This window comes from Budorcas taxicolor, chromosome X, assembly GCF_023091745.1.
Source record: "Budorcas taxicolor isolate Tak-1 chromosome X, Takin1.1, whole genome shotgun sequence".
Classification (NCBI taxonomy): domain Eukaryota; kingdom Metazoa; phylum Chordata; class Mammalia; order Artiodactyla; family Bovidae; genus Budorcas; species Budorcas taxicolor.
In genome coordinates, this window is record NC_068935.1 from 92,399,398 (window position 1) to 92,422,845 (window position 23,448).

The 23,448-nt window shown below is 50.7% G+C and overlaps 1 protein-coding gene across 4 annotated transcripts in view; it reads right to left on the bottom strand.

Moving 5' to 3' along the window:
• Nucleotides 1-22,997, bottom strand: part of FGD1 (FYVE, RhoGEF and PH domain containing 1) — a 38,508-nt gene extending 15,511 nt beyond the window's left edge. For 2 of the 4 annotated variants that reach the window (XM_052662941.1, XM_052662943.1), the window contains exons 1-6: nt 22,005-22,997; nt 4,991-5,164; nt 4,508-4,685; nt 3,944-4,382; nt 2,570-2,659; nt 1,746-1,894 (exon numbers count right to left, since the gene is read on the bottom strand). In XM_052662941.1, the coding sequence (XP_052518901.1) occupies nt 1,746-1,894; nt 2,570-2,659; nt 3,944-4,382; nt 4,508-4,685; nt 4,991-5,164; nt 22,005-22,311 (1,337 nt within the window). In that variant the 5' untranslated portion in view covers nt 22,312-22,997. The remainder of the gene's footprint in view (nt 1-1,745; nt 1,895-2,569; nt 2,660-3,943; nt 4,383-4,507; nt 4,686-4,990; nt 5,165-22,004) is intronic. The other 2 variants (XM_052662944.1, XM_052662942.1) reach the window with 2 other exon arrangements.
• Nucleotides 22,998-23,448: the final 451 nt, after the last annotated feature.

A 23,448-nucleotide genomic window follows, 5' to 3' on the forward strand; every position in this document is an offset into this window, starting at 1 on the left:
GCGTGACCTAAGACCACAGCCTGGGCCCACCCACCCCAACTCTGCCCTGCCCTGAGCACAAGGGATGACATGTCCTGGGATACCTGAAAGGGCCACTTCATACACTGCCTATTGATTCTGTGCCCAGACTTGTACTGAGTTATTCTGGTGACACAAATAAGCCACACTTAACTGATCCCCGAGAGGGTCATGGTCTGGTAGGGGAGTGAAAGTAACCAGACCTGGTTGCACTCCTTAAGAGTCACAGTCTATTGGAGGACACATAGGACCAAACCTTCATTGGTCACAGTCTGCTGGGGGAGACAACAAGAAGTGGCCTTGGTTCAGCCCTCAGTGGTCATAGTAGTTGGGGAGATGTAGGAAGTGACTTCATGTAGCATGAAGATGCACTTTATCCTGTGGGTGTGGGGAGCATGGAGATGATTTAATCAGGAAGTAAAATGGTCTGTTCTGACTGTTGTTCAGAAAGACCATTGTGGAAGGTGATATAGACATTAAAGGATGAATTGGAAGAGGAGAGCCTGGAAGCCAGGAGACTGCCTATGAACCTTGCCTTTCTACCCCAGGACTCAGCTCAGATCTCATCTCTTCCCTGAATCCTTTGTTAACCCCTAGGCTAGTTTTGGTCCCTTTGATTCCCACAGCCTCCCATCCTCAGCTCTGTCATAGTACTGATGTGAAAGTGAAAGTATTGGCTGCTCAGTCATGTCCAAATGTTTGTGACCCCATGAACTATAGCCCACCAGTCCTCTGTCCATTGAATTGTTCAGGCAAGAATACTGGAGTGGGTAGCCATTCCCTTTTCCAGGGGATCTTCCTGACACAGGGATTGAACCCACGTATCCTGAATTGCAGGCAGATTCTTTACCATCTGAGCCACCAGGGAATAACAACAACAACAATCATAGCACTGATTTAAAAATGGCTCACATTCAGTTCAGTTCAATTCAGTCACTCAGTTGTGTCTGACTCTTTGCGACCCCATGAATCGCAGCACACCAGGCCTCCCTGTCCATCACCAACTCCCGGAGTTCACCCAAACTCATGTCCATTGAGTTGGTGATGCCATCCAACCATCTTATCCTTTGTCATCCCCTTCTCCTCCTGCCTTCAATCTTTCCCAGCATCAGGGTCTTTTCAAATGAGTCAGTTCTTCGCATCAGGTGGCCAAAGTATTGGAGTTTCAGCTTCAACATCAGTCCTTCCAATGAACACTCAGGACTGATCTCCTTTAGGATGGACTGGTTGGATCTCCTTGCAGTCAAAGGGACTCTCAAGAGTCCTCTCTAACACCACAGTTCAAAACTTAGCACTTAACTATATACTGGGTACTATTTTAAGCTCTCTACATGTATCAACTCATTCAGTCCTTAAAATAACCCTACAAGGTAGGCCATTATTATTACCCTCATTTCACAACTGAGGAAACTAAAGCACAGTAACTTAAGAAACTTGCTTAACATTACAAATTTAGCAAGTGGCAGAATTGGAATTTGATCCCAACCAATTTGGCTCCTAACCTTATACTTTTTAGGGCTTTGCTATTCTGTTGTAATTTTCTGAGTCCTGATCTTGTTTCATTCTAGATTGAGAGGGCCTGGAAAGTAGAGTTCAGGCCTGATTCTTTTTGTGAAAGGCGATGAGGGGAGAGGGCAGGTAGGAACAAACTCTAGTGCACACATTGGGCCTGGGCTCAGCAGGCAAGTGGACAGGAAGGTGGGCAGCCTAGATCTGGGGCCCCTCACCATTCCTCCATGCGCTTCTCTAGCTCAGGCAGCAGGAACTGCTGGTGGAAGCAATAGATGGAGCAGATGTTAGAGAAGATGCCGTGGACGACGTCAGCTGGGAAGGAACTGCGGTTCCGAGCTTCTTCTAGCAGCCGAGCGCAGAACACCTGTGGGGCAGGGCATGTGTGCTCAGCCCAGTGGGGCCTGGGGCTTGGCTGGGAAAGGAGCAGCTTGCAGATGAGGGCAGTGTTTGTGGGCAGCTCTATGGAGCTTTGGGATCATCACTGATTTTGATACTGAGGAGTGAGGGAATGGAGTGTGGCTTGTGTGTGGGGCTGATTTCAGGTTGTCAAGGTTAGGATCTGGAGGTAGACATTGCAACAATAAGTCAGGATCAAGGTCAAGGTCAGAATTAGACTCAGGGTCAGAGACAAGGTTGGAATTAGATCCATTCATTTAACAAATACTTTTGAGTGCCTACTGTATGTCAGGCAGTGAACAGACAAAAATTCCTACCACTAGGGATTCTAGTGGATTTGGGGGTCAGGAATAGGGCCAGGTTTAGAATGAGGGTCAGAGTCTGGTTCACAGCCAGGTTAATTCAGGATCTGGATTAGAGTTGTAGTTCGGGCTTAGGAATGAGGGTTGATACAAAGATCAAGCTTGGGGTGATGAATCAGAGTTGGCTTCAGGGGGACAGGATGGGGATCAAGGTCAGAGAGGAGCCTTACCACCTCTAGATTCTGGCCTCACTGATAGAGTTAGGCTCAGGCCCTCTCACTTCCTCTTTGGCACCCACCTACCAGATCCTGGTGCCCTGGTGCCCCTGCAGGACCATTCACCTGATCCAGGAGATGGAGCCTGGAAACGTAAGCCTTCTCAGTTTGCAGGAGTTCATTGGCAATGTGGAACACCTTCTGCTGCACAGTCAACTGAAGAGAGAAGAGGCAACTGCTGGTCTATCATCCTGTACCCTAACCTTCACCCAAACCCCTAGAATTCTCAGAATACCATAAATGCTGCTCTATACCTAATGCCCCTTAAAGATAACTGTACCTCCCATCCCTGAAGCCATAAGCCCCACAGCTTCACTCCAACTCCCCTGTGTGTCATAAAGGCCACCCCTCAATTCTGATACTGTGTACTTCTCATTCAGCCACTCATTCACCAGGCCACCTGCTCCCTCTATTCACTCTGCATAGTGTAGTGGGTAAGGTGTGGGCTAGAAAGTCAGACTTCCTAGCTAGGTTCAAATTGTAGCTCTGCCATTTACTAGCTTGAATAAGTTGTATAAATGCTCTGTATTTAAGTCTCTTCATCTACATATACAGGTAATAATAGGACCTAAGTCCATTTGTAATTTAGTCAACTAAATGATTTAATGTAAGTGAAACATAGCAGACTATGGATTAAGTAGACTATAAATTATTCACCCACTCAGTTCATTGTCAGTAAAGGCTTGCTGAGTACCTGGGGTGTGAGGAAAACCCAAAAGAATAAAAATGTATAAAACTCATTGCCTGTTGCCCTTCTTGCCTGTTTACTGGACACATATTTGCTGAGTCCCAGACCTTGGCCCCCACATCTGAGCTGGGTTCTGGTGACACAGGTATTCTGGCTACGACCTAATTAAGTGCAAGGATGCCTCAGAAGCAGTGTTAGGCTGCTGGGGCACAGAAAGGGATTCCTGCTGTGGAGAGCTTTTGTCCCACAGCCTCAGGCTCCTAGAGGGCTCTAAGTTCTTGTGCCCTTCCAGAGGCCGGCTGTCTGGAAGTCTCTCTGGATGCGAGACTTTCCATTTTACAAATAAGGAAACTAAGGTTATGGTGGGGCAGCAGAGACTCGCCCAACCTAACATAGCTACTGAATCTGGGGATTCTCCAGCTGGAGCAGGACACTAAAGATCCCCAACCAGAATGCCCATCTTTAAGACGGAAAAACTGAGACCCAACTGGTGGTTCTCAGATAAGGTTACAACAGTTTTCCTCATGGGCACTTGGAACTGTGAATGGTCATTTTTGTAGTTACAGTGATGCAGGGACAAGGTACAGGTCTGCTACTGATATTTAGTACCAGGGGACCAGGGAAACCAAACATTCCAAGTGGAAACAATGCCCTGTTTTGAGAAATACTGAGCTGGGGAAAGAACCAAGTGTAAAAGCCAGGCTTCTGGTTTCTCCACACAGTCCTGCCTCTTGGTGAACATGGGTCAGTACCTCCACGGACTCCTGTCTCTCCATCAGGGGTGCTGGGACTTGTCTGTCCTTCTCATCCTCCTCCTCGTCGTCCTCCTCCTCCAGGTCACTATCAACCTCCTGGGAGCTGGGCCGGTGGGGGTCGGCCAAGGCAACAGGGACACTGGCCAGGGCAGGGGGCCCAGGGCAGAGGCCGTGGCTAGGGGGCCCATCATCACTGATGAAGCAGGTCTCCTCGCTGTTGGATGGTGAGCTGATGCTGTCAATGCCGCTGTCCCGATTGGGTACCTTCTCGCCATCCCGGGGCCCGGGAGCCAGCAGGAACAGGCAGCGGGATGCCTCGCCCTCAGGGAGCTGGGGCACTGGTGGCTGTGGGGGTGGCTGTGGCAACATGGCTGGCTCTGTGGGACTTGGGCTGGGGCCAGGGGCTGGCCTATCCGAGGCAACAATCACAGGCTCTCTGAGGTGGGTGGTAGACACACATGGAGGCAGGGCATGAGCTTGACTGAGAGGCCTGTCTTACAACTGTCCTTTCTATTCCAGGCCCACCCTCCTCCCACAGGGTCCCCCGGGAGCTGGACTCACCTTTCAAATTTCTCAATCAGTGAGGATACTGCTGCAGAACTGGGGCTGGCCTCTGCCCTGGAGGCCAGGCCCTTGGCTACTCGGGGGTCTGCAGGCAGTGGGCGTGATGGTGGGGGTGGGATGGGCTCAGGTGGTGGGGGCATCCGGGGCATCTGCAGGTAGCTGGGCTTCGGGGGGACTAGAGAGATGGATGGGATAAAGAGGGGAGATCCCAATAGGCTGAGTTTGAAGTTGGCTGTTGCAGCCAGGCCACAAGCCCCTCCACAAACCCCCAGTCTGCACCTTTGCCTGAGACAGGCACAGAACTGGCCCAAGGTGAGATGCCAGTATGTGCTCATTAGCTTCAGGTCACAGCCCTCTGCTCCTAGACTGTGGTGCTTCCTGTCCTTCTAACAAGCCTTCTCCTCGGCCACTGGCAAACCTTTCCCCTCCTCTGTCCCCTCTCCTGGGCCATTTCTTTATCCCCTCTCTGGAACCACTTACCCTGTGGCTTTGGGCCCGGTGCCCGCTTCAGTGGCGAAGGACGCTGGCTGGGGGTTTCAGTGGGGGGGCCTGGGTCTGAGCGAAGTCGCTGGGGACCTTCTGGATGAGGCTCAAGGCCCTGGCCAGGGTCAAGGGACAAACTTTTAACCAAGATCCGGTTTCCCTGGTGCATCCCTGCAGAAAGGGAGAAACTGGGTGTTAAGCAACTGATTATCCCAAAGGAGACTGGAAAGTTGTATGTCTTAGCAGGTACCTGTGGTATCAAGTTCCCCTGAACCCCTCTCCTGGCTACACTGTCTTTCTGGGAAACCTTTACTCCAGCAGTCAGATGGGAAGCCAGGGCCAGGGTTGTGGCTAGCTGTTTTCATTAATAGACAAGAGTTCTTTGTGGTTAGTACATTGATTTCTTGTATGTCAGCAGGCATCATTACTAGGGAGTTTAACCAGGCTGGGGGCAGGCACGAGAAGCCTACGGTTTGTGTACATGGTTGCACTGTTGTTTATATAGCCATAATGAGATGCTGAGCCTAAAGTGTTCTTCACATTTTCTCTTCAGTTCCGGAGGATATCTGGACTTCCTTTTCTACAGTTTTATATAGCTGAAAATAATGAAATTATATTTCATGAATAAAAGTTTTGCTTCTTAAAATCCCAGCTTCTCACTAATCTGTACTATCCTCCTCTATTTCCACACCTACACACCCCACACACAGCCAGCATGTAGAGTTCAGGTTACAGGAACAGCTTTAGGATACCAGGCAAAAAAATTCAGGAAAGTGAGGCCTTTCTGCATTGTCCCTCTTCCTTCACCTGGGGTCCCTAAACCCACCTCTGTCTTTGGTCCTGGGGGAGATGATGGTCACCCTGAGGTGAGAAGATTCAGTCTGGGAGGTGTGAGGGGACCTCTGCACCCAGGGACGACACATTCTAAGGGAAGGAGTGTGGCCTGCCTGGGCAGGGATCTGTGTGTGGCACGTCTCAGATGATAGAGAAGTCAGAGAGGAAGCAGAGCAGAGTAGAGAGGGCAAGCCCCAGATGGCAGTTTGACGAGCTGGGTGACCAGCCTGTGGGTAGAAGAGAGCTATGAAAGACCATCGTGTAGGGAAGGATGCAGCAAATGGGTGTCAGGACAAGAGAGGGAGTGGCAGCCAAGAGCCCCCAGAACTCCCACCCACACATGGTGCCAATTTTGCTATGCCACAGTCACATGACCTCTCATAGCCACCGAGAGTCTGTTACCCTGTGTCACAGTTTCATCCGTGACCAGTCACAAAGGGGTTCACTCAGTCACAGAGACACAGGTGTTATTCACACTGTTTCACTTAACTTTGGGGACACAAAATTCAAACATCCAATCATGCTATCACGCTTCTGAAAGCCTGGTCACACACAGTCATAAAGACCCATAGTCACAGCTTTACATATTATCATACAGCCTCACAGTATTACATGCACTGGCAAACATGGCCATGCACAGTCACAAAGACACAAGTCACATAGTGGCAAATCTACAATTTCACACATAGCCTCATATAACAATCACCTAACCACTTACCATCATATACCCACATATACTCCTCAAATATGATTCCACTGAGTCACAAAGATATACAGTGCCATTTACACTGTATCTCACAATCTCAGGGCCACAGTGTCATACACACCAGGATATGGTGTTACAGGTTTACACCTGCAAATGGTTCACACAGTCACAAGACTATAGCCATTGGGGGTTATTATACCATGTCATATACAACCTTGCACAATGACTAAACAATACAAAGTCACCTGCCACCATGTACCCCAAATCACAGACATACAATCACACATGGCATAACTTACTATGTCATACTCATGAAACAAACATGTCCGTGGAGCCCCTGGGTCTTAGGGGCTCAGGTATACACACGACACTTGCCTCCTGGTCTACATAGTCATGGTGTCACATGCAGCCTCTGTTGCAAAAACATACAGCTACAACACAGAAATACTCCACTGGGTCACAGGCAAAAAGAGCAGCAGGAAATTTCAGGTCTTCTAGTCCTGGAGGGAGGGAGTAGCCCAACCCACAGGGTTCCAACAGCTTCCCAGGGTCTCTGACTCCATCAGGCCACAGTCCAGTCACAAAGGCCCCGGGGTCTCAGGCCATGGTCCCCTCCCAGCCCTGAAGGAACAAGGTGCCCTAGGCCCTGGGCTGAGCCCCTCTCCCTCACTCAGTACCTGGCTTTGGGTGCAGTTTCCTCACTTCCTTTCCCACAGCAGGCAGGGCCCTGATTGGGAGGGAGGAGGTGCTCCTCTCAGCTCAGCTGGGCTGCTTACCCTGCCCTGCTCAGCATATCCTGGCCTTGTCGTGCCCTGCCCTTCCCCTGGGCGTGGGGTTGATGAGGATGAATCACCTTGAGGGCGGCACATACAGAGACATACAGAGACCACACGGCCAGAGAAAGTGAGAGACAGAGAGAGAACAGCTGACAGGGCCAGAGATCCACAGAGCAAAGCCAGACACCCACCATGCAGACCCCTCTCAGGGTAACACACACGGGTGCCAGAGTCTCAGCAGGTACCTTTTGTCTGCCTCCTTGAGCCTGGAGGCACGCACCTGGCCCTGTCTCCATACCTCAAAGCAGGTAGGCCTCCCTGGGTAAGCCCTCCCTACCCAGTCCATCCAGGGCGGTCAAGCCCCTCTCTAGTTAGGACCCCTCTCTCTCTCTCCACTGTTTGTCCTGGGGATAGGGTAACCATGCCACACTCTGTGGCCCTGCTCTGGTTCACTCTCTGCTCCCTTCCCACCCACTTTACCTGGGAGCTCACAGGTGGGCTTTCCTCTCCTTTCTCTCTGCCTCCTTGCAGGCAGCCCTGCAGAATGGGACTGATATATTCAGGGACACCCTGGATTCCTAGGTGAGTGGGGCAGATTCTAGCGAAGAGATGAAGGCAGTGAGAGGGGCAGTGACTTGCCCAAGGTCACATAGCAAGTCAGTGACAGACTTGCAGCAGACTGATCTGAGACCAGACTTCTTAACTCTGCTTTCCAAGAGGAAGCTGGGAAAGAGGGGAAACTACAGGGGCAGAGGTGTGCCCCAGTGCAGCTGGTGAGAACAACACCCCCAAGCCTGCTCACAGATTATGACAACAGGGCTTCAATTCAGGAGCCTGAGCCTGGCCAAGAACCAGGCAGGGCTCCACTGAGGGAAGAAGATAGAAGATCCCTCTCTTTCCTATTGCAGTGTTCACTCCATGTTCCTCTGCCTACATTTTCCTGTCTCCTTCTATGTTTCCCCTTAGTGTCCCCCATGGCTCCATGTGTCGTTCCCTCTAAGTGGCTAATGGACCTCCAGCTCAAGTCATACCACTTATCTGCACAAGAACCTGCCATGAACTCCCCATTGCCCATGGAGAAAATAGAAGCTTCCCAGCTAGTTCTCTATGGCCCCTCACGACCATGCTGAACTCTCTGGCTTTCCTTGGCTTAGTTTAGTCCCCTGAATACTTCTGAGCCCTGCTCTGAGCCCAATAGACTAGGTGCTGGAGAAGGTGAAAATTCTATGTCTGCCTTTAGGGAGCTCCCAGGGGGGTCTTCCCCTGCCCTAGATACCAGAGCTCTTCCCACTGCCCCATCCCATCCCTACCCGCTTAAGTCCTGCATTGATTTTCTCCAGTCCATTTTTTAAATTAATTTTTTGGGGCCAAGCTGCTTGACATATGGGATCTTAGTTCCCTGACCAGGGTTCAGACCTGCACCCCTTTATTGAGAGAGTAGCATTGAAACATATGCATTACCATATATAAAATAGATAACCAGTGGGAATTTGCTGTATGATGCAGCAAACTCAACCCGGTGCTCTGTGACAACCAAGGGTGGGATGGGGTGGGAGGTGGGAGGGAGGTTTAAGAGGAAAGGGACATATATATACCTGTGGCTGATTCATGTTGATGTGTGGCAGAAACCAACACAATATTGTAAAGCAATTATCCTCCAATTAAAATTAAATTAATAAAAAAAACCCACCTGCACACTTTGCAGTGGAAGTGGAGTTTTAACTATTGGACTGCCAGGGAAATCTTCCAGTCCATTTTTTATGGTTGATAATCCATAATATTCTCTCTCGCACTTGCACCCACACCCACACACCTGACAAGGTCTTCCACCAGCACTGTCCCTTGACCACTGGGTTTACCAGAGCCCCCAGTACCCATCAGAATAGAGGCCACAAAGGGCACCCCCCCATAGACAGTCACTTGACCAAAGGCTTTCACTGCAGGGGGCACAGGTTTGGTCTGTGGTCTGAGTTGGGGAGGCAGTGAGGAAAACTGCAAAGACCCAGTGAGAACCACAGAACTGCTCACAGGTCCACATGCAACGTGTGCAGCACAGGGTGTACACACATACTTACACTCAGACATCTCTTGTTGCTAATGGGAAACACGCCCTGGGCACACTAGGATGCCTAGGTACAGCCCCTGCTCTGCTGTGAGGTGGGGCAAACCCTCCAACAGGCCCTCAGCAGGCCGAAGGGCAATCTTGATCCTGACCCTCAGGGAGCTCCCAATCTCAAAGACAAGAGACTCTCATTCAGGAAAAGCTAAGTGCGGCTCAGGAAGTGCAAGGGGGTCAGCCTGTCGGGACTGGGGAAGCTCAAGGGAGGGAGAGGCCAGGGACAGGATGGCCAGATAAAATACAGGATGCTTAGTTACGTCTGACTTTCAGATAAGCAATGAATAATTTCTTAGTATAAGCATATGTCATGCATACTTAAAGTAAAAATGTATTTGATGCTGTTATTTATTGTTTTAGTCGCTAAGTCGTGTCTGACTTTTATTGACCACCATGGACTGTAGCCCACCAGGGTCCTCTGTCCATGGGATTTTCCAGGCAAGAATACTGGAGTGGGTTCTCATTTCCTTCTCCAGGGGATCTTCCCAACCCAGGGATAGAACTTGCATCTCCTGCATTGGCAGGTGGGTTCTTTACCACTGAGCCACCAGGGAAGCCCCAAAATGTATTATGCTATACTAAAAACTTTTTGTTGTACATTTGAAATTCAAGTCTACTTTTTTGGGGTGAATTCCAAAAGCTCTAGTTGAGAAGGGATTCTAATAAATGAAGTGGAGCCAGGCCTCTGAGGTGGCACGAGGCAAGCTGTGGGCTCTACCCAACTTCCCTTCAGTGGGTGCCTGAATGCTCATGACAGTGACATTATTTCAGGTATAAGCTTGAATCTGGTCTTATTTACTAAAAAAAAAAAAAAAAGTCAACAATTTAAAAACCTGTGGTACTTGACTATTCCAAAGAAGGGTGGCTTGATCACACTTGCTGACCAAACTGCATGGATTAAGATGTTGTGAAGCCTTCACTAGGACTATCTGGCTCAGGAGTAACACAGACCTCAGTTAAATCCCAACACCCTCACTTACTAACTGTGTGACCCTGGGCAAGCCTCTCCATCTATCTGAGCCTCAGTTTCCTTGTGTGGAAAATAGGATAACAATCACAGCCCCCTGGTTTTGAGGAGTCCATGAGACAAAGAAGGGAAAGCACATAGTGCCCCCAGCCCCCCAGCAATGTGGCTTGAACTTGAAAGCCAATATAACTGCACATCCACAAAGAAACAAAACTATGCACACAGATATATAAACCCACGTGCCACAGGCTGCAACCCAACACAAAGCTATCAACATACCGAGAAACACATGCAAACCCAGTCACAGATGAACACAGAATCCAGCCCCACTCTCTGACAGTTCCTCAGATCAGGGCGGGATTTCTACTAGAGACAGAATGGCAGAGAAAAGACAATGGTACCCCATCCTTCATTCAAATTCAATTAAAATATAGAAACCAAATGCAATCATAAGTTTCAAGAAGTATAACAGTTTGGAATTTTCTCATGACAACTTATTGGTACTGAAATAGCAAAATCATTCCAGAAATTGTTTTTGGTAGCTTCATGGCACTGATTGGCAGGTGCCCTGAGCATGTGCTTCTGGGCTTAGTGGCAGAGTAGGTCTACCCCATAGCTGAGTTTGAGGACAAGGACTTTTCCACTGGAACTGGACCCTCACCTCTTTCCGCGAATTTCAGCTCCCAGTTCTCCCCTTCCCTGGCCAGCAGCACCCCCTCTCCCTTCTCCCAGCTGTAGCCTTGGCTTAATCTCAAAACAGCTAATAGGGCCACAGACTGGAACTCAGCCATTAACTCCCTGGTGACCTGGGGGATTGCTTCACAACTCTGGACCCCAATTTCCCCATCTGAAAAATGGGGAGAGTATTGTGTGCTTCTCATTGTAGGAACTGGTGAGATGCTACTGTGGGCAGAAGCCAGCCCTGGCACTCAGGCCTCTTGACCCCCAGTGCATGCTTCTCTCAGCAACCCCCAGATCCCTGCCTCTCCAGGGTGTGAGATAGGCCCCTGAGACAGCTGAATTCCTGGGGGTGGGGTGGGGTGGGGAAAGAAGAGGGAGTGGAAAAGAACAGCAAATAAGAAAGTGTCCTTTGGGAAGCCAGCTTTGTTGGGGGTGGGGAAGGGGAGCCCCTCAGCTTGAGAAGAAAGCAGAGGATAAAGGTGGGGTAGCTGCCCCACCTCTTTCCACCAGCCCCTTGAATGTGAGGTCCAGCCCAGCTGCACTGCTCTGCTTTTGCAGCCAAACTTGTTTGGCCTGGCAGATGTTCTCTCTGGAAGTTTCAACACAAAGCTCTGTCAAGTATGAGAAGTACAGGGGGAGCTGTCTATAGGGACCCTCTGGCTAGCTCAGAGTTCTTCCTTGAAGTGGATTGGTCTTGTGAACATAAGGACTCTGCAGAAAAATGGAGGCATCTTCTGCAGAGTGAAGGCATTTTAGGAAAGTGGGAGCCATTCTGGAAAGTAAGGAGCTTCCTAGAGTGTTCCCTTTTGAAAACTGGAGAAACATTCTGTAAAATAGAGGTCGCTTTGATAAAAAGGGAAAAAATTTCTTCAATTTCTTTGCAATATTCCATTTCTGCAATGTGGAGAAGGTTTCCTCAAAATGGAGTGACTTTCTATAAAGTGAGGAGCATTCTATAAAGACCCTTTTGTGAAATGCATGACATCTATAAATGGAATCTGACAAAATACAATACTGTTCTGTAAGATGGAGGAACTCTTTTGTAAAATGAGGTTCCTTTTGTAAAGTGAAAAACATTTCTGTAAAGTGTGGACCCTTGTGTAAAGTGAGAACCTTTCTGTAAAATGGGACAACAATAGAGGATGGTGAGGGTGGGGGTAAACTAGAGAGCATATGCCTCACGGAGAAGGCAATGGCACCCCACTCCAGTACTCTTGCCTGGAAAATCCCATGGACGGAGGAGCCTGGTAGACTACAGTCCATGGGGTCGCTTAGAGTCAGACACGACTGAACGACTTCATTTTCTCTTTTCACCTTCATGCATTGGAGAAGGAAATGGCAACCCACTCCAGTGCTCTTGCCTGGAGAATCCCAGGGACGGGGGAGCCTGGTGGGCTGCCGTCTATGGGGTCGCACAGAGTTGGACACGACTAAAGCGACTTAGCAGCAGCAGCATGCCTCACTTAAAGCAGGGACAGCAGCTTCTCCCCTTTTTCTAATTGTCACCTTGCAGTAACAGGGCCCCTGCCTTTTCAGGTCTTCCAATATTTCAAGAAAATCAGAAATCCAGATTTTTGTGTGAAATTTCCTAATTTTAAAAACACTGAGTAGGTCAAATGAAATTTGTGAGTCAGATTCAACTTGTGGGCCACCACTTTGCAATACCTGAGTTGGATGGTCCTTAAGGCCCCTTCCACATCTGCTGTTTACTTCCTGCTCTATCTGACATGCTATGGCCCTGGGGTGGCAGCTTTGGAGTCTCTCCTCCACCCTCTGGAAGGGCCCAGTCTCCTAGGGACCTGAGCAGTTTCAGAGTGCTGGCTCATGCAATACTTGTCAGCAGTTCCCTGAACTGGAATCTGCCTTTTATTCTGTCTTGTCTTCTGCCCTGTTTAGGATGCCTGGCGAAAAAAAGCAGGAGATTGCAAGAACTTTCAGAACTCTCTGAAACTCAAGGTGCTTACTTGTTTGTGGAGGATATAACGTATGAGGATTCAACTGTTTGTTGAGCTCCTACTCTGCTCCAGGCATTGTTTCCTATATGGCACCATCCTAACAACTCTGTATGCTATTAGCTCCATTTTATAGATGAGGAAACTGAGGCACAGAGAAACAAAATAACTTGCCTGAGGAAGTGGTTGAACTGAGATTGGATCCCAAGTGTGTTTGTGTCCAGAGTCACAGAGCACATCCTCACTCAATGTCTGCTGAATTGGGAAAGAAATCACATTGAAGAGAGGGGGAGGGAAGAGAACTTTAAAGGAAACGGGTTTTGAATTCAGTTGTCCAGGAAGTGTTTTTTCACATATAGATGGACTGGGCACAGTCCTGCAGGCAAGGGAAGAAAACTGAGCAAAGGTTTGGATACTAGGGGTGGGGCAGTGAAGCATGTTTGAAGGGCACAGTGAATAGAATCCTGGGTTTGTAAGAATAGGAAAGAATAGAAGGAAGGGGCTGAAAAGGCCAAAAGATAGGCAGGCACTCTCCTCCTCCACCAACCACTGCCACCAAGATACAGACCCATAGGGGCCATGCAGAGATAGGCACTAGCACAGAAACACATATACACAGTCTACATACAGAGAGACCCACATACAGAAACAACTGGAAAAGGCTCACGGGCTCAGACAGAGCCAAGGTGACACAAAACAGGAATACAGGAACACTTAACATATGCAGACCTAGAGACACAGACAGAAACCCAGGGATATATAATAACATACACGTGGAAATACATAATAACAAGAACATTAAGATATACACAAAACAGACCCATAGAGACAAAAACAGTTAGGCAGCCAGGCACATGTGCCCTCATGTGCATACATACACACACACACACACACAACAGCCGCAAGGGAGCACAGACAGCTTATCCCTCTTGCAGTTTCTGGATTACTGTGAAGGCCTAACCAACTCCTCCCAGAGTCTCTGGACCTGAGGCCAGAGAAGGCTGGGAGTGGTAGCTCCACCCCCAGGGAGGGGCTGGGGACTTAAGAGGACAGGAAGGGAAGGGAGTGGAGCTGCAGCTGGGAGCACTGGGGGCAGTAATTACCCGGTGCTGGGGCTGCCACGCTGGCTGGGATTTCCCTCCCCTTGAGGACAAAGCCACTGGGGAATGGCCCTTCTGACCCCTGCTGTGTGTGACCCCAGAGCCCCCAACACTTACCCATCCCTCCTCCCTACTTCCCTGAGGCCTGGTCAAAATTGAGATTTGGTGACACAGAGAAATCATGAGGGGAAAAAGAGAGAGACCGGGACAAAGACAGGAAAACTACAGAGACCCAGAAATTTGGACAGCTAGAGAGGGAGTCAGGAAAAAAGGGGTGGGGCGAGTCAGAAGAGAGACAGTGACACTGAGAGATGCAGGCCCAGAGAGGCAAAGGGGACAAAAAGGGCAGACCAGGGCCACTTGTTGAACATGGCTACAATGTGCTCTACTTGTGGCATTTAATCCTAACAACTCTAGGAGGTGAGGATGCTAACTCCATTTTGTAGATGAGAAAGCCGAGGTTCAGAGGGATGAGGTGATTTGCTCAGGATCACATGAAAGTAGAAAGTGGCAGAGCTGGTGGTGGGGGGGGGCTCTCACCACTGCCTGCCCCTGCCAGGGACATGAGAGAAAGGGGTTCTCCGGAGACAGAAGCTGTCTGGAGAATCAAAGTCCTGAAGTCCTGAAGAGATGCAGTGTGAAAGAGCCCAGCACCTTCCCTGCCCCCCTCCCCTGTGTCCCGGTGGGGGAGGGGGCCGTGGCTACACCTGGAACGCATTAGGCAGGGAGGCCCAGTCTAGGCGAGTCGGGAAGCTGCAGAAGGGGGAGCAAGGGAAGGTGAAGGTGAAGTTGAAGGCAGCAGCGTGGGAGGTGGCAAGGGCGTAGAAGGCCCAGGCAGAAGAGCTTCTATGCCAGCTTGAGCTTCTTGGGGCCGTGCTGCCAGTCCCGCCCTTCCCTTCCCGCTTTCTTCAGGAGCCCTCCCTCCCTGACTTAACCCCTTCTCAGTGGAAGTGCCGCTGAGGGCTGAAAGCTGCCAGCAACAGCAATGGGAAAAGCCTTCAGTTCCCTCTCTGGGCCTCAGCCACACACCTGTGCCCTTCACCCTCCCTGTGCCCTTCACCCTCCCGTCCTTAGTCTGGGGCCCAGATGGACACAGTTGACACTGACTGGGCACTGCCACACAGATGCCCCTTTTCCAGGCTCCTCAGACTCAGTGCATTCTAAACCCCAGCTCTACCCCAGCTCCTAGTGGCTCCTCCTCCTGCTTCCCCACCCTAGGAACTGCACCTCCAGCCACCCAGTTCCCTAAGCCAGTCCCTAAGCCAGAGATTTGGCTTTCTTTGAGACTCCTCCTGCTCCTTCAACTCACTTGAGTCCAGCCAGACCCCAAGTCCTGTAGACTCAACTTCTTTGGAGGGTAGGAATCCATAGGCTATTTTTCCCAGTCCAGCCTCCTAACTGGTTTCCCTTCCGTCCTCAGGGTCCTCCTGAGGTATTCTCCACACCACAACCAGCTTATGAAAACACAATCCCCTTCAATTTTTGCAGCCTGGTGATGGTCTCCCATTGCCTCTGGAGTGAACTCCAAAACTCCTGAGTGCAGGGACAAGTAAGGCCCAGCTAGAGAATACTTCCCCACCCCCACCCTCCAGGCACAAAGGCCTCTTGTCTGTTCCTCGAAAGTGCTCTCCTCTGCCTGGGGCTTTGGCACATGTCATTCTCGTGGGCCTGAACAGCTTTTCTGCTTCTCCTTACCTCTGGATTCCTATTTATCCTTCATATCTCAGCTCAAGTGTCCTCTCTTTTACCTGCCTGCCCCCTCTTCATCTGTTCCTGCAGCATCTGTGCTTGGAATTACCTGTCATATCTTCCCTGCTAGAAAGGAGCTCCACGAGGACAGGGACTGAGCCTGCCTTGTTGTCCAGCCAGCAACTCAGAGGGCCAAGCAAAAAGTAGGTACTCAATAAACATTTGTTAAAGAAAGAAATGTCCTCCTCCCTCCTCTCTTTCACTCTGCCGTATCTGCTCACCAGTAACTTATTGATGCCCTATTATATACCAGACAAATGTGATGAACAGGTTCTCAATGTTACAAATGGGGAAATGAAGGTGTTGTGGTGGGAAGGGAAGCCTGAGGGCACAGTGAATCAGGAGTGCTGAGTTCCTTCTGCTGCTAGCCTCATCCTTGTCTCCAGTCCTCTGTGTTGAGGTATCTTTTGGAGATCTCATGCCTTCCAGGTCCAAGGAACTGGGTATTGGACCCTGGAGAGGCTGAACTCACTGCTCCAGGGAAGACTGCTCTCTACAGTTGAGGGCAGTTAATTCTTCCGGGCTGGGCATCAGGAGACTACACTTCCTGTCCTCTTTCCAGACAGGTTCTAGCCACACTCAGACAGTGTCTGGTCAGCTCCACATCTGCCTAAGGCATTTAGCTAACTGGCCTCCAGAAAGCCATGGCTGGCATCTGTCTGGGGCACTGTTAGCTACCACTCACCCTTGAAGGACCAAGTAGCTCCAGCCAGGCTGTCCCCTAGAGGCAGAGGAACCTGAAAGGGTGGAGAAATGGGGGTGCCAACCATCTGCAATTGGAGACTTCAATTTTCTTAGTCCTTTTTGTAGCTACCTTTGTTGTATTTGTTTGGGAGGTCCCAGGTGACTAGGAACCAAATCTGGGTCCTTTCTCAGACACTCCTCTGGAATCTCAAACTGCTGCTCTTCAAAAACCACCAGCAGAGCCTACCGCCCCCTCCTTTCAGGAGTCCTCTCTTCTCCTTTCCATGAGCAACCTTCCTTTAAGGCCTCTCAGGATGCCCTTAGCAGGGAAAACATGGAGGGAGTCACAGGAATTTACTAATGTTTGGTTTGCTTTTCAGGAGTACTCCCTCCATTCTGTGCAACAGCCAATACCCTGGGTATATGTGAAATGGATCTCAGCTTTATGCAAATATACTTTAAAAACTGCTCCTCCCCCCATCCCAAAGGGCTTTTCTAAGGCAAATTTTGGGCAAGTAATGAATGATTCACCTGAAGGTGACTCTGCTGACCTCACTATCTATGTCTTCAAGGATGGGACTGGCCCCCAGAACCATGTACACTTTCCCCATGAGCTGCTGTGTGGCTGGTGGTACTCACTGGCAGTGGGAAAATGCCCAAACATCTCTGGCCTAGACCACTCTTCAGAGCTTTCCAACCCAGGTGTCCCTCCAGGACTCTCAAATGCAACAGCTTTCAAATGTACCTCAGTATCTTCCCTCAAACCTGCTCCTTCTCTTGTAAGTAGGTGGCCCCACCACTATCCACCAGGTCACTGTAGTTGATTTCAGAAAACAACTCAGAAACATCCCAGACTTTTTGCTCTTCCTCAGCCTCTACATCCAAGATCTGTCCATGTTAGCACCAAAATACCTCTCAGATCTTACCTTCTGCACCTGCCATTTCTATAATCCAAACTACCATCACCTCTTGCTTGGATGACTGCAATCCCTACCTGCTCGTCTCCAGCCCCAATCTTGTGCCCCTACCACCCACTCTTCCACATACAGCCATGGGGAATTCTCAAACAGCCATATCTGAGCACATCATTCCCTGTCAAAATTTCCCTTTGCCCTCAGGATAAAGTTCCTTCATCAGCCTTATCTTTCTGCTTCTCCCAATGTCAGCCCCTGTCCCAGGATGCCTCATGTCTCAGTGTCTTTGCTCATACTGAACGTCCTACCTGAACTGCCTCCATGTTCCTCCTAGCTCCGAAAACCTTGCTGACACCCTTCTAGAGCCCTTCCTTTGGGCGAGGCCTTGTGCTGGATGCTGCTGATACCAAGGTTTCCTCTGTCCCAGAGTCCCAGAACTGTAACTGCCTTCCAATTTGAATGGCCAAATGGCAGCCATTCACAAGACCTGGGCATAAAGGGTAAACTGAGGCTCCCAGTGTCTGTGCTTATATGGGTGAGAGGTTGACTCATTCCCTTTAGCTTAGATCCCATGCCTCCCTTCAGGGTTGGAAGTTATGGTGAGGTGACCAAAAAAGGGCCCTGGGAAAACAACATCAGAGTAGAGGCTGATGTGGTATCCTAATGATACTGACTTACTGTAGGATCACAGCTAAACTGCCTCTCAGAGTCTCCATGGTCCCAGCTCAAGAATGGTGCCCATTCTAGGCTATATATCAGAATCACCTGGGGAGTTTTCATAATTGATTCCTGGGTTGCAACCCCAAGATTCTGGAGCTCTGAGGTAGAGTCTGGGAATCACATTTACTTTTTCAAAGTCAACAAGGGATTCTGATATTCATCTAGTTTAGGAAATCCAGGACCAGATGGTGACAAGGGACCTTTCCAGCTCCAATTCTAACTCTTAGCTTGACAGATGATGCCCTAGGCTCCAAGTCAGGAGAAGCCAGCCCCTCTTGCTGCCTCCCTCAACTCAGTCCTTCCACTACCCACTTTAACACCAGGCTTTAAGGCTTTACAACTCTTTCAACTGAGCTAAGGTCAAGTCCCAAGCTATCTCCCAACCAGCATCTAGAAAGATATTCCCAAAGCTGAGGAAGAGGGTAGGGTTCTTCCCAAATCTCTATGAACAAACCTATACCTGGGAACTCCTTTCCGACTCTCTCAAAGCACTCTCTTGTATCTCAGAGAGGTTGAGTTATCTCAGTAACCCAATAAGGCCTCACATTTTATTAACCTGGGAAATGGGCAAAAAACAATCATCCAACCCCTGGATAGGAATCAGGGTAACTAAAAGACAAAGCACTTTGAAGCAATTCAAAGCTTTCCTATGGATAATATATTAATATATTATTTTAAAAAGCACCCCCCCCCACACACATATACCACCAGGATGGACTGCTGGCTCCTAAGGATGGTGATTCTATAAAGGCTTCAGCAGTCTGAGGGAGGAAGCCAGGAGGCACACAGAAATGTTAACATATGGACTAAAAATGTTTCAACCCTTTAATTGAAACTTAAGACTCTCTCTCTCTCTCTCTCTCTCTCTCTCACACACACACACACACACACACACCCTACAATCACCAACCCTGCCCTCTTTGGGCCAATTATAGGCGAGTCCTGTAGAGAAAGAAGCAAGTCACTTGTGCCTACTCCTGGGTTGGCCAGGCAGTGGGGGAGGCGGGCTCTCACGCCCCATGCTGCTGTGAATCACATGGCTCAGTGCTTGTCTTGCCAGGGCCTGAGTAATTCCTCCGCCTCCACTTCAGAAGGTTTTTCTTTTTTTAAATTTTATTTCATTCTGCAGGCTTTGCAACCACTATCTCATAGATTCCTCATGGCATTCTATAGATGAGGAAATTTGAGGCTCAAAGAAGGAAAGTCACTCACCCAGGGTCCTACAGTGAGTTAGTGAGGAATGGTTGAATGAGAGGTCAGGTCCTTCCCTGACACCTTTCTTATTCCCACTTCTCATCCTGAAGTGAAAAAATAGAAAAAGACACCCACCAATGACTAAGGCTTTTTAATACTGTTTGTCAGTCCTAAAAAGAAATCAGCCCTGAATATTCATTGGAAGGACTGATGCTGAAGCTCCAATACTTTGGCCACCTAATGCAAAGAACTGACTCATTAGAAAAGACCCTGATGCTGGGAAAGATTGAAGGCAGGAGGAGAAGGGGATGAGAGGATGAGATGGTTGGATGGCATCACAGACTCGACGGACATGAGTTTGAGCAAGCTCCAGGAGTTGGTGATGAACAGGGAAGCCTGACATGCTGCAGTCCATGGGGTTGCAAAGAGTTGGATATGACTGAGCAACTCAACTGAACTGAACTAAACTACTAAGGCAGGGACTTCATTGGGAAAAAAGAGTGTCGGAAATTTGTGCCGCTTTTTGTGGGGAGGAGGGGAGTGATTCATGATGGGTATTGTGATTGTAATTTGGAAGGACTGGTGGAGTGGGAAGAATCACTGCTGTGTATTGATCAGAGGCCAGAGACCAGGGGCCCAGATGCTGCCCAGCTACTGACTCCCATACCAAGAGTATCTGGAGGGCAAGAGTTCAGTTGTCCTTCTCTTAGACAAATAGTTACTGAGGTCCTACTATGTGGCCCCTTTGTGTCTGTTTAGGCATTTGTTCAACAAGGATTTATTAAGCATCTATTGTATGCTAGCCAGTATGCTAGTTGCTGGGGATCCAGTGATGAACAAAACAGATACAATCCCCTTGCCCTCATGGAGCTCACATTCTAGTTGAGGAAGACAGGCAATAAGTAAGTAGACACATAGAATAAGATAACTGCATATGTACTAAGCGCAAGGATGGAAGTGCACTGGCAACTTTGATGGACACCCACAAGGGCCCCTACCTAAAGTGATCAAGGAAGGTCTCTCAGAGGAGATGACATTTGAGCTGAGACCTGAAGGGTAAGAAACAAGCCAGGTGGAGAGCTGGGGGAAGAGCTGCCAGGCAGAGGGAAAAGCAGATGCAAAAGCCCCGAGGTGGGAGTGCTCGTGGCATGTTTTGGGATCTGAAAGAAGGTGCTGCAATAAAGTGGGTGAGTAACTTGCTCCACACAGTGTCTGTCAAGGGGAGTTTGGAAAATCAGCAGGAGCAACATGCAGGCAGGGTGTTAAAGGCCTATTGTTAGCTGATTTATCTCCAGCCCATTTGGAGTGAGCCCCTGAGGTTCCATGACTAGCTCAAGGTCACAAGAAGAGCAAGGGACACAAGTTGCTCATACTTATATGCTTTGCTAATGCTACCTGGTGCTGGTCCACAGTCCCCTAAATCTGAGGAGCCTGGGATGTGGGCCCTGGGAGGTCCCAGAGGCTCAACAGCTCCTTCATTGTTGCCTAGTGGAAGGCACTGTTCTTCCTCCATAGCTCCTGGGCTCAGGTCCACATGGGATGTTCCCAGATAGAGGCGGCCCTGCTGGACTCCTCAGACACTCAGGTCTTTGCAGCACGAAGGCCTCTCCAGGCAGCGGGCAGTGGTCCCAGCCTGATCTAGAGCCACTCCTCTCTGCAAATCCAAGTTCAAGCATCCTGACTTCTCACAACCAACCTTGTAGTCCTGTACCTCTCCAGCTCTGCTACAACTGGCTTTTGCACCACCCCCTCCAACCATCACCAGCTTTCTGCTATCTTCCTACCTATCACCACCTCCAGCCCTTCCCTCCAACTTGATCTCCAAGGTCCACCTCTTAAGACCACCTTTCTCTCTCATCAGCACCTTTCACTCCCTCCTTCCCTTGTCCTCCTGCCACACACACTGGCAAAACCCCAACCTTGGATCAATCCAGCATCCCTCTTTTTTTTTTTCCACTCATACTCCAGAGCTGCTGAATAGTACAGGAGAAAATCACATAAGCAGAAAGCTTGGCATTACTTTCATGGTCTCCAAGCTCAGTTTGGGGAAGCAGAAAGACCATAGACTTTGGACTCAAACAGATCTGTTTTGGAATCCTGTCTCCATACTAGCTGTGTGACCTTGGACAGGTTACTTAACTTCTCTGAGCCTCAGTTCCCTCACCTACAAAATGGATATCTACTTCACAGGAGGCTCCTGAAGATGAAATAAAAACCCATGTAAAGCACCCAGCCCGGTGCCTGGCACAACGTAGGTGCTTGGCAACTGGAAGACTCCTTTTCTCCCATTCCCCCAAACAAACCCCAGTTCCTCCAACCAAATCCCCCTTCCTGCCTTGCAATCCTACCCCTTTTCTTAGAGTGCTCCCTCTCCCATTAGCCTCAGCAGATAGAAGAGAAGGGGGTCGCAATGGTTGAGAGGGCACAGCGGACAGAGAGGAGGCGGGAGTTGAGGGTGGGGGTGGGACTGGGGTTGAAAGAATTAGAAGGCCGAGGAGCAAGGGAAGGGGTTGGAGGTTGAGAAGAGTCAAAGGGCTGTGGTGAGCGAGCCGGCCCTGAGAACAAGAACTCGCTCCTAGGCCCACGGCTTGGGCTCCCATTCTCTCTCAATCACTCACCAGGCCGGGGCTGTGAGCCCTCCAGGTGGTAGGAGAAGCGTAGGGCCCGGTGGTGTTGTGGACTGGGGCCGCAGGGCAAGACCCGGGGGCCTGGAGCGACGCCCAGGCTGGTGTCCGAGGGTCCGGCAAACTGGGGATCCAAGAGGCTGCCGAGAGCTGAGCCTGAGCCCCTGGGCACCGGCAGTCCGGGTTCCGAGGCTCCAGGGTCCGAGTCAGCATAGGCCGGTGACGCGGCGCCGGGGGAGTTCGCGGTTGGGTGTTCGGGCTCTGAAGGCCCGGCGCCCCCCGGGGCTCGGTGGCCGTGCATAGTCCGGGCCTGGGCGCGGGTCCCGGGCTCCCCGCTTGGCTCCAGCTCCTGGGGCGGAGGCACGGGCGGAGGAGGCCCGGCGCCCGGCGGAGCAGCGGCCTCAAGCTCGGGGGGCGGGGCTGCGGGCTCAGCCCCACTGCGGAGACTCTAGCCCCCAGCCCGGGCCCGGGCCAGCAGCCGTGGCAGTACCAGCAGTAGCCGCGGCCACCGCCGCGGCGGTGCTAGGCATCGCCGGCCCCGGCCCCGCGCAGGGAGTGGGTTCGGCGGGGCCGGGGGCCCTCTGGGGAGCGCTGTCTATGCGGCAGCGGCTGAGTGAGGGTCGGGGGGTTGCGCTCGGCGTGGGCTCTCTCGCGAGCAGTGAGCCACTTCCGTGGCCCAGGGGCGAGTGGCCGGTCAGTTCCGAGTTCAGGGTCTCTTCTCTCTCCCCAAATGGGAATCGATCTAGGCTCTCTTGGCTGTTCGGAAAGGGTTCTTCCTCCCGCCGCAGCGGAGGCTAGGGGGCGGAGGGGAGGAAAGGAGAGGGAAGGGGAGGGAGGGAGGAGAGGATGGCGGTGGCGGGGGGCGCGCCTGTGTGCCGCGCGCTCGGGCTGCGGGGCTCTCCCTTAGCCAAAGCCTCCAGACGATGCTCCAGCAGCGGGGGCAGGGGAACAGTCTAGGCCCGGCTCCACCGTCCTCTCCAGCCTCGGCCTGGGTGTCCGCGGTGGCGGGCGGGAAGGAGCCTGGAGAAGGGGGGTGGAGAGGCGGGAGTCGTCGCTGAAGCAGCCACAGCCACAGCGGCGCTGGGACCCAGTTGCCTGGGTCCCGCCCCCTCGCTCAGAATTTGCGCCTGGCCACGCCCCCTAACTAGGGCCGGCCTCTATTCTCGCTACGACCGCCCTCTAGGCCCTCCTCCTTAAAAATTCCTCCTCAGCCTGCCAACCGCATCACCCCTGGTCCAGCATAGGCAAGTCAAAGGGCTCAACCTTCCCAAATCTGCCTTTCTGTCTTATCTCAGGTCTGTCTCTCTCTGCTCATTCTCAGTCTCTTTCCTATCAACCTTTCCAAATGTTCCAGAGTTTCTCTAGAGCTTGGCTCATAGGGGACTTGCCTTTCATACTCAGCTCAGATCAGATCTCGTGGTCATTTTAACACCTTTGA